The following is a 12,034-nucleotide window of genomic DNA, read 5'->3' as shown; positions in this document are numbered from 1 at the left end:
AAAAATACTTTTTTAACAGTATCATGATATATTGTTATATATCATATTGTGATCCTAGTATTGTGATTTGTATGGTATTGCCAGATTCTTGCTGATACACAACCCTATGCATGAAAGGGTTAATTTAACTTTTTTCACTGGTATTATTTTACTGGTCCGGCCCACTTGAGATCATATTGGGGTGAATGTGTCCCCTGAACTAAAATGACTTTGACACCCCTGATATACATAAATAAAAGTGTCCTGACATGAAACATGACACATCAATTCTGCCAAGTGTGTGTAAAATCCAAACACAACCTACTCATCTCTAGGACACATTCCATCCTGAAATATCTTATCAAGAGGGATGATGGTTTGACCGAGGAACACGTCCAGTCCAATGAGGACCCGGTGCATGACGGTGAGCACCAGGTCTCCGCTCCCCGGTGGGTAGGCGCTCCGGCCCCCGTCCTCCAGGATCCCGGGGAGCAGCTCGAAACAGCACTCCTCATTCCACTCGGGTACCTCCGCCTTCTCCACCAGCCCTGTTGTGTACTTCTCCTTCCCCACCTGGATGATGGTGTAGAGGTATCGGCTGCCGTGCTTGCCCTTGGTGCGCAGTCCCCTTGCGCGGAGCACGGTGACATTCACATGCGTGGGCACCCACCGCTGGTCATCATCCAGATCTATCAGTGACATCATCTTGGGAAAGCGGCTCTTTTTTTGTGTGTGCAGCCGAATATACGTTTTAATCTCAGTGGTCTGTCTTATCAATAAACTGGGGGATCATCCCTTTTTTTTTTTTTTTTTTTGCGCCAGATCGTGCGTGCTGCGCCAAAATACCTCTGCAGAATAGGTCTCCAAAGTCCGTGCGCCTCCGTGGGGGCGATCCTAAGTCAGTTTCCAAGCAGGAGACATGGGCCTTAAATATGCTGAACTTGAAGCTCTGCATGCCATTCCCAAATCCAATCAATGCAAACCAAGTTAACAGAAATCATCCCAAGTTCCTGCTCCGAACATGCCGCAGCGGTGAGTTGACGGTCCGAAATGTGCTCATCTGTGCACGGCCCGCCCTCCTCCACAAAACCAGGCCCGCATACAGGGAGATAGATGCCGCAGAATTAAAGAGAAACACCCATCCGAAGCTTTGTCGGATCCACCAGTCCACTCAAACAACACGAGGGGAAAAAAACAGGGAAACATAGGCTGCTGTGAGCTGCAGTGCGCAGACAGCGGCTGCACAAAGAGGCTCAGGATGGAAGAGCAGCAAAGATGCAAAATACAATATCTGGGCGGAACCGTGAATAGAAATGAAATATCTTGCATTGTTTCATTTTAAAACCTGCAGTGTTTTATGCATCTATATAACTGTAAGTGTTGCAACGTGTAACAAACATGCAAATAATAGTAATAATGAGCGATAATAAAAGGCACATTTATGGTACACTATCAAATTAACCCTTTCATGCATACTGGTCACTCCAGTGGACAGTTACTCTACAGCTGTTCTCTTGTATATTCATGGCTTTTGTTGTTTTAGCTTCATATCATCCAACACAGCACCATCACATACCCTGCAATTCATACCAGTACTGGTACTTTGCTGTTCTTGATAAACCTGATCTGCAGTAACATGTTTTAGTGTAAATAAATTATTAATTGTTATTAGACTAATTTAAACGTTTTCTCAATTTAAAAAAAAAAAAAAAAATGTTTTTGCATGTTTTCTCCATGAAGTGAGTAATAACTAGTATTAGAGTATATTAAAATGTTAGAAAATATCAGATTAGCTGCATGAATTTTTTTTCATTTCATAGTTTTCCACTTTCTGATGATGGGTTTTAAATACACGTTTGTTTGTTTGTTTTTTTGCTTCAAAAATTAATCCTTTCATGCATATTGGTCATTACAGTGGACAGCTATTCTACAACTGTTTTCTTGTATATTCATGGATTTTGTTCTTTTTTTTTTTTTTTTTTTTACACATATCTTTATTAAAGTTTTAAGACACTACATATCTTTTCTGACATGAATTGGTAACATAATGTAGATCTCTCCTGAGCATAAACCCCCAGAATCACAAGCCCTCCCCATAGTTTTCACAGAATTTATCAGTAAATACATGTTTCTGTGCGTCAAAAATTAAACGTGTGGTGTCCAGCTGAATGAACATTTTTGCAACTTCATGAAAAATAGGTTCATAAGAATTTTTTTTTTTTTTTTAATATATATATTTTTATTTTATTTTATTTTATTTATTTATTTTTATTTATTTTTTCAGAAGAAAATTTTCAATCGCATTATTTTTTTTTTCAAGCCTAAAGAGGAACAAAAACACTCAGGAAAAAAAATTTTGATTAAGGTTCTCATAATTCGTGCATGAAAGGGTCAAGAATATACTTTTTAACCCTTTCATGTACAATGGTCACTCCAGTGGACAGTTCTTCTTCCAGCTGTTCTCTTGTATATTCATGGGTTTTGTTGTTTTAGTTCCATATCAGCCAAAACAGTGGACACTTATGCACCATCCCATACACTGACATTCATACAATTATTGTGACTTTGCTGCTCTTGATAAACCTGATCTGCAGTAACATGGTTTAGTGTAAATTAATTGCTAATTGTTATTAGACTGTAATTAACAGTTTTCTGAAACTTTTTTTTTTTTTTTTTTTGCATATCCTCCTGACACCCAGCAATGCATTTTGTCCTCTGTAGGGGACAAAAGTTTGACAGTTTAACTTACAAAATACTGCCCATTGCAAAGGACGTTCCATTAAAAAAATAAATCAATAAATAAAAATAATTTTTAAAATGTATGTGGAAAAAACTATTGCATTATGCAGTTTCCAATCAAGACCATTTTTAATATAAAAAAGCTAAAACTGTCAATTTCCTGAGTCTCAGGAGGATATTATCTCCATGAAATAATAACTAATATTAGAGTATGAGAAAATGTGAGAAAACATCAGATTAGCAGCATTAAAAAAAAATTTATTTCATTGTTTTCACACAGTATATCACTTTCTGATGATGAGTTTTAAATACATGTTTCTTTGCTTCAGAAATTAAATGTATGGTGTCCAGCTGAGTGGACATTTTTGTAACTCCATGAAAAATAGGTTCATACAAAAAAAAAAAAAAAAATCAATTGCATTGTTTTTTTCATGCCTAAAGAGGAATAAAAACACTCAAGAAAGAAATATTGACTAAGGTTCTCATAATTCATGCATGAAAGGGTTAAACTAAAGTGATTAACCCTTTCATGCATAGTGGTCACTACAGTGGACAGTTATTCTACAGCTGTTCTCTTGTCTATTCATGGGTTTTGTTGTTTTAGTTCCATATCAGCCGACACAGTGGACACTTCTAAAACCTAATCCATTATAAATTTTTTCCATTTCTCCTAGTTTTCAAAGAAACCTGTCACCCATCTGCCTCTCAGACAGCAAAAAGTGCTTTTAGGATGCTTCAAATAACCATTATTTAATAAAACTGTGTTAAATAATAATAATAATAATAATAAATAAATAAACAAAAAAGAAAAGCAGAAAACAAAAATGAACCTCCACCATATCTGCATTTCAATAAATACCTCAAAATATCGATACAGTACTTTTTAATATCGATACAATATCATGAAATGAAATATCACGATATATTGCAGGAGTGATATTGTCTTACACCCCTATTCATGCATAGTGGTCACTACAGTGGACAGTTATTCTACAGCTGTTCTCTTGTATATTCATGGGTTTAGTAGTTTTAGTTCCATATCAACCAAGACAGTGGACACTTATGCATCATCTCATAAACTGCAATTCATACCATTACTGTAACTTTGCTGTTCTTGATTGGTTCTTGAGTGGAAATCAGTTGTTAATATTTATTTTTTTTTGCATATTATCTCCATGAAGTGAGTAATAACTAGTATTAGAATATGTTAAAATGTGAGAAAACATCAGAATAGCTGCATTAAACATGGTTTCATTTCACTGTTTTCATATCACTTTATGATATTGGGTTTTAAATACATGTTTCTTTGCTTCAAGAATAAAATTCATGGTGTAGCTGAGTGGACATTTTTGTAACTCCATGAAAAACAGGTTGATTTAAAAAAAAAAAAAAAAATCACATTGTTTTTTTTTCATGCCTAAAGAGGGATAAAAACACTCAGGAAAAAAAATGGATTAAGGTTGTCATAATTCATGCATGAAAGGGTTAAAATGTGCTGAAATCCAGGCATTGATCAGTTTTTCCAAAGCCACAGTTTTATTTATGTGTAATTTAGTTGTATTATCCTTCTTTATTTTTTTGTTTTGTTTTTTTCAAATTACCCTGCAGTCCTTATTCATTGTTTTTTTTTTTTTTTTTAAGAAGAGCTTTTACTGAAATATAACATCATACTGTGATCCTCACTGTCGGGACGCCATCTAGTGGAAGTTCAGACACAGTTTGAGGAGAAGCAGCAAAACAAAAGAGCAATGACTCGACTGTCTCTCCAACACATACTGTGGAGTCCCAGGAGGAGGTGCTCGAGTCACATCCTGTTGTTTTGCTCTGAATTAATGCAACCAATGAGCCTGTGTGATGTCTGATGTTCTGCACAAAAGCATGTTATGATGTTATGGCCCTTGTAGATTTTTATGTGCATGTTTTTTTAAAGACTTTTGCAAAATATATGATCAGGATGTGACAGATTGGTAAGAATAAATGTCAGTAATATGATTCTCTAAAAAAAATAAAAAATTAAAAAAAATTATTATACATAAAATTTATTATACATAAAATTATACATTATATGTATAGGGCAGTTATTTACGGTGAATGAGCACAAATAAATGTACAGTATAACTGGAGGACTGAACCTTCTCATATGTTCAGAAAATGTTATCACATATTCACATATTCCTTCATATTTTTCAGATCCTGGAGCTTTGAAAATTCCGCATGACACTGATTTAATTTTATAAGCAATGCAAAGTTCAATAAGTCATTACTTTTCAATTATTCATGACAAATCCATGGAATTTTCATAAGATTTTCCAACATACAAGACGTCTTTAACTTATGTAAAAGGAGATTCACATCTGCATACGGTCACGGAAAACATTATTAGACCACCCCTTGTTTTCTTCAGTTTCTTGTTCATTTTAATGCCTGGTACAACTAAAGGTACATTTGTTTGAACAAATATAACGATAACAACAAAAATAGTTCATAAGAGTTTAATTTCAGAGCTCATATCTATCCATTTTCCATGTTTTCTTGATAAAAACCAAAATCATTTAAGTTCTTACATCAATATCTATGGCATTGCACTGACAAAAACATTGCTTTTAGGCATTGCATGTTTTCTTTTCTGTCTGTTTTAATACTGCAAGAAAATAGCAAAACAGTAAGTCTAAAAAGAAAATGGTATTGAAATAACACAAAATTGCACATTGTGAATTACTAGTAGAAACAAGAAGTTGCAAGGTGGTAATAATAAATAATAGTTATAAAAATAATATTAAAAAGTAGCTAATTATGTTGTATGTATGTACAGTCATGGAAAAATTTTTTAGACCACCCTTGTTTTCTTCAGTTTCTTGTTCATTTTTAATGCCTGGTACAACTAAAGGTACATTTGTTTGGACAAATATAACGATAACAACAAAAATAGTTCATTAATTCAAAAATAGTATAATTTCAGAGCTCATATCTATCCATTTTCCATGTTTTCTTGATAAAAAACCCAAATCATTTAAGTTCTTACATCAATATCTATGGCATTGTACTGACAAACACAGTGCTTTTAGACATTCCATGTTTTCTTTTCTGTCTGTTTTAGTCACATGATACACACAGGAGTTAGTACTTGATTGCATAACCATTGTTTTTGATGATTTTTGATGGTCTAATAATTTTTTCCACGACTATTTGTCAAACCATAGCTTGATGTAAAAAAAAACAAACAAAAAAAAAAACCCACATCATCATCATATTTTACATTTTGGTAAGTATGTCTCATGTGTAGTCCCACTGTAATGACAAAATGGTTTTCTAATTTATTAGGCAATGAAAATAATAATAATAAAAAAAAAATCTATATTTCAATCATACATTGCTGATGTAGGACAAGGTCTAGTATAAAAACATTATTATGTAAAGCTGCATTAATAAAAGGCACAAAGTATGATATGGGTATTTATATTTATTCAGGTCAAATGCATAATGTACGCTACAGTGTCAAAGTGGCTGTAAAGCACAAATGGATTTTTATCATGATTTTATTTTTTTACATAATGTCACAATGGCAACTGTGGATCCACTTGTACAGAATCTTGTACTTGAGAAAAACTCCTGAAAATTTCATGTATTTGTCATAAATACTTCAAAAGTAATGACATATTGAACCTAACATCTAGCTCGGTACCACTCATTTATTCAGTAAAAACAATGTCACCCTATTTTTAAAGCCCTCCTATCTGAAGAAATAATGAAAATATAAGGCTGAAATTGTGTTTACTACTTTAAATCCCTCAAACTTAACTCCATAGTTTTTTTTTATATCTACATCTACATAATTTAATGATTTTTAAGGGTTTTTCATGTCTTTGAGGACAGTTGTTTTGTTTCTGACTGAAAAATTAAACTGAATAACCCACAAAGACCTCAACAGCAACAACAACCAAAAGTATCTACTGATCTAAAATGTTTAATAACTCTTAATCCACTAATCCTATCAATACATTTAAATAATTCAGGTAAAATGAAGTTTCACAGCCTTTCAGCAGCATTAGATGTGATCCATTTGGACATCCAGAGGCTCCATAGTGACTGTGGAAACACTGCAGCATTAATTTATCAATAAAATATATGTAGTTTGATAAATGACAGTGGTTGTAATGATATATTTCGCTGAAAACGTCACTTTTTCTTCTGTTTTCTCTGTTCTGATCTTATAACATTTGACTATAAAGGTTTCAATGTATTTTCAATTTGCTCAAAGATTTTCTGAACATCTACAGGATCGATATGTTAAATATAGGAAAATACCTTGATTTCTACTGAAAAACACAAAAAGCAGAGGATAGTATTATAATAAAGGGAGATAAATCCCTTATGGAAGGTGAAAAGTAGAAGGAAAAAAATCTTCACCTCTAAAACTATACTACTACAACTACTACTACTAATAAAAATAATAATTAGTAGTAGTACTATATCGTTATGACTATTACTGTTACCACCTTATAACATTTATGCTGTGATTATTAAACTATACATATATGTGTACATAACTATATATAATATAGTTGCAGAAAAAATTATTAGACCATCAAAACCCATCAAAAACAATGTTTATGTGATCAAGTACTAACTCCTGTGTGTATCATGTGACTAAAACAGACAGAAAACATGGAATGCCTAAAAGCATTGTTTTTGTCAGTACAATGCCGTAGATATTGATGTAAGAACTGAAGTGATTTTGGTTATTATCAAGAAAACATGGAAAATGGATAGATATCAGCTCTGAAATTAAACTACTATGAGCTATTTTTGTTGTTATCATTATATTTGTCCAAACAAATGTACCTTTAGTTGTACCAGGCATTAAAATGAACAAGAAACTGAAGAAAACAAGGGTGGTCTAAAAAATTTTTCTGTGACTGTACATACATACAACATAATTAGCTACTTTTTAATATTATTTTTATTACTTTATAATTTATTATTACCACCTTGCAACTTCTTGTTTCTACTAGTAATTTACAATGTGCAATTTCGTGTTATTTCAATACCATTTTATTGTTACACTTATTGTTTTGCTATTTTCTTGCAGTATTTCTTATGTATATATCCAGTGTTGTGCCGCTATGGGAATCTCAATTTCCTGAGGGTTTTGCCCAAAGGATCAATAAAGTTCTATCTAATCTAATCTAATCTAATCTAATTTAATTTCATCTCATCTAATGTAATCCAACCTAATCTAATGTAATCCAACCTAATCTAATCCAACCTAATCTAATGTAATCCAACCTAATCTCACCTAATCTAATCCAACCTAACCTCATCTAATCTAGTCTAATCTAATCTAACCTAATGTAACCTCATCTAATCTAATCCAACCTAATCTCATCTAATCTAACCTAATCTCATCTAATCAATCCAACCTAATCTAATCTAATCTAATCTAATCTAATCTAGTCTAATCTAACCTAATGTAACCTCATCTAATCCAACCTAATCTCATCTAATCTAATCTAATCCAATCTAATCTCATCTAATCCAACCTAATCTCATCTAATCTAGTCTAATCTAACCTAACCTAATCTCATCTAACCTAATCTAAAATAGTTCAAGTTCTGCTTGGATTTTATTACCATTAGAAAACGGTATAAAAGATGTATTTCCTGGATATATGGGATGGATATGATTAATGGATAAATATAATAAGAAATAACAGGGAAATGTAAACATTTCAGATTCAGTGCTCATTTTATTTGTTATAAATAAAAAAAAACAACAAAAACTATTTGCTTTAGTAAAAATCAGACTGATGTTTCACAGTGTTCATAACAGCCACTTTGAGGGTAAAGGATATGCCATCAAAATGCAGAGTAAATACAAATGAACGCTCACATTCAGAACAGTACACAACAACAGAATCCAGGTTTCTGTGGCACTTTTTTCTACTTGGCTTTTTAAAAAAGAGACGTGGTATTTCGATACCTCACACAATACTGTAGTTTATATTACACATTTACACAGCACTGTCGACATGGCAAACTTACCTAATATATCTGGTACATTCAGACGTAGAAAACAGAGTCATGGAGTGGAGCTACTGAGTGCCAAAGTAAGGAAATACAGAGGAAGAAGACAGTTTATAAACATCCCTTTAAGGACTTCTCGCTGTGGGACGGTTTTGTCCACGGCGAGGCAGAAAAGTGCAAATAAGAGCTTCAGAAAAGAAAGAAGTGCTCGGGTATATCGTCGTGGATGTGAAGACGATTTCAGCTTAAAACAGAAACAACCCATTTTTAGTGATATTACTTACAACACTGGAGGTCATGGTTTAAGGCATAATCATATGGCAGCTGCCTTAAACGAAAATCCAGTCAGAAAGTCTCCTCAAAGTTCTGTTACAACATGATAAAGGAGAATCTAGAAATGGAATAAATTCAACTGTAGAGACACTGAAACGGACAAAAGTCTGTACTGATGAGTGAAATAACCGAAGACAGAGCAAATACACAGACTTCATAGAACAAACAACAGGAAGGACAAAAATTAACAGTCTTGTTTTGATCCAGTGTAGTTAAAAATGTGCATTTTATTCATTTATTAACCCTCAAAGACCTAAACAACCACCGCTGACCAAAAGCATCCACTGATCCAAAAGGTTTCACAACTTTTGAACCAATTAATCTTAATTTTATCTTTAAAAAAAATCAGGTAAAATGCAGTTTCTCAGCTTTTCAGTGGCATCAGATGTGTCTTTTTTGGATGTTCAGAGACTCCTTAGTTAACACAGAAACACAGTTATATTCTGTAACATTAACTCACCATTAAAAGGAAAAATGTAGTTTGACAAAAGGCAGTGGTTATAGATGGGTGCTTCTATGAAACTGGGTTCATTTTGGTACCTACCACAAGACCCAATAGTAAAAGAGAAATTTAGACATATTTCCCCCTTAGGATGTACCTAATGATGACTTCAGATAAATGCGAAAAAAAATTATACTCTTGCTCTGAGCCATCACAAAATTAATGAATTTTTAATGAAATATTGGGGCCAAAAATAGGACCACAATCGGGACAGGAAAAGCTACCTAGGTGTTGAAAACATGGCTGTAAATGGTCTTATACACCACTATATATAAAGACATTGTGTTAAATTTGATGATTCTAGTGGTTTTTCTAATCCAGACGTGTGGGTTTTTCATGAATCCTCAGTCTCATTCCAGGTTTTGTATGTAACCCATCGTGTCCACTGGTGTTACATGCAGAACCTGCCCGTTTAAATGCACATAAATCGGAAATGATTTTGTAACAGCGGTCATTTTTTTCCAACACTCTGCCTTGCATAATTGGTTCAATTCCCAAAACATACCTATGAGAGAATCAAGAGATATTCAAAAAAATAGTAGCGTGTAATTTTCGTGTCCTTTTCACTGTGTTACATGCAGATTTTTGTATTAAATATCATGTAAAATAATATAAAAACATGTTTTATCTGAGAAATAGTTTCTCTTTTTTCTCAGTAAGTATTTATTTTTAAAATAGACTCAAAGTGCTTCCAAACTTGCTTCATAACATTCGTCTACATCTGGTTTGAAATTTTAGCCCGTGTCCTGTTTTTAGGACCAGTTCCATAGAAGCACCCAGATGTTAATGATAGTTAACGATAATGATATATTTAGCTGAATAAGCCTAATGTCTTTAGTTTTCTCTATTCTCATGTAATAACCTTTAAATTTACTCTAAGCTTTTATGAACATCTACACGATAATTAACTTAAATATGGGAAAATACCTGATCTTCACTGAAAAATGCAAAAAGCAGGGGACAATATCACAAGAAATGAATGGTTAAATTTAGAAAAAAAATCATTTGTAAGTCACCATAAACATAGTTCTAGGTCTTTAAGGGTTAATATGTTCACTATAAGAACATGTACAGTGTCTGAAAGAAAAAACATTAGACATAACTTTTGCAGATTTAGGATTTTTTTTTCCATTTTTGAGCTATTAATGTCAAAACTAGAAAGCTGTGAGTAATGATTCAACAAATGGCAGAAGTTGGTTTGTATTTGCATTTCCTGAAATCTGAGACCAGCATTTACTAAAACTGTCTTTTAAATGAAGGGAACTGCATTGGAGCACATTGGAAAGACTTTCTTTTTAAATGCACTTCTCCGTTTAAGAAATAAAACTTCAAACTTGCTTTAAGGGGAGAAACAAACGTGATGTAAGTGCAAGACTACAGGTAAATATAACACATGACATTTGCTCTCCAAACTTTTCAGAGGCACTCCTTTAGAGGGGCTGGATTAAAAAGTGCTTCACCAAAAAATATGAAATGCTACTTTTCTGTAATGATGAAAATAAAGATGAAAATAAAGACTTGACTCGAACACAAAAATCTCCTCAAAGCCAGTAATGATTGTTTTCATTATCAGTTATTTTGGCAGTTAATTGATTAGGACTTTCTTCAATAAAATGTAAAAAAAAAAAAAAAAAAAAAAAAAAAAATTAACTTTCTTCTGCCAAACTGTTTGTTATTCTGTTAAAATCCTATAGAAATAAAGTTTGTTATTAGTAATAAAGAAAAGCACCAGTCTGAAATATCTGAGAATCTGCAACATTTTTTTTTTTTTTGTGGCATTTTTGGGAAAATTACTTAAGTGATTAATCAGATTTGTTTCTTTTTGATTGCCAGTTTGATACATCAGTGAGTTGTTGCAGATGTTGACTTTACTGTATACAGTCGTGAAAAAAATTATTAGACCATCAAGTCATCGAAAACAATGGTTATGCAATCAAATACTAACTCCTGTGTGTATCATGTGACTAAAACAGAGAAAAGAAAACATGGAATGCCTAAAAGCACTGTTTTTGTCAGTACAATGCCATAGATATTGATGTAAGAACTGAAGTGATTTTAGTTTGTATCAAGAAAACATGGCAAATGGATAGATATGAGCTCTGAAATTAAACTCATATGAGCTATTTTTGTTCTTATCATTATATTTGTCCAAACGAATGTACCTTTAGTTGTACCAGGCATTAAAATGAACAAGAAATTTAAGAAAAAGAGTGGTCTAATAATTTTTTCCACTACTGTATGTGAATGGAATGTACACAAAAGCAAATGCCCCGGAATGACTCAGTCACCATTAAAAAAAAAACCAAAAAAAACATTAAAACTACAGAAAAGTAAGAAATTAAAGACTAAAAATCTGTGTAAATCTAAAACCTCCTTTAACTGTAAAAGTGTGACTAAACCAAAGTAAATGGTTGGTATAAAAATGTCAAAAAAAGGCTACAAAACTCTTCAAAAAGAG

General features: G+C 32.7%; 1 protein-coding gene across 2 annotated transcripts in view; it reads right to left on the bottom strand.

The window, feature by feature from the left end:
• The window catches only part of rab11fip5b (RAB11 family interacting protein 5b (class I)), a 41,519-nt gene that overhangs the window by 29,265 nt on the left and 220 nt on the right, over nt 1–12,034 (bottom strand). The window contains exon 1 of one of the 2 annotated variants that reach the window (XM_030146155.1): nt 305–1,219. The exons of the other annotated variant lie outside the window; for it this stretch is intronic. Within the exon in view, the coding sequence (XP_030002015.1) occupies nt 305–684 (380 nt within the window). The 5' untranslated portion in view covers nt 685–1,219. Of the gene's footprint in view, nt 1–304; nt 1,220–12,034 lie in introns of those variants that run through there. 2 annotated transcript variants of the gene reach the window in all.

Source organism: Sphaeramia orbicularis, chromosome 10 (assembly GCF_902148855.1).
Source record: "Sphaeramia orbicularis chromosome 10, fSphaOr1.1, whole genome shotgun sequence".
Lineage (NCBI taxonomy): Eukaryota > Metazoa > Chordata > Actinopteri > Kurtiformes > Apogonidae > Sphaeramia > Sphaeramia orbicularis.
Note: the sequence above shows the minus strand (reverse complement) of the source record. Positions and strands in the feature narration are given on the sequence as shown.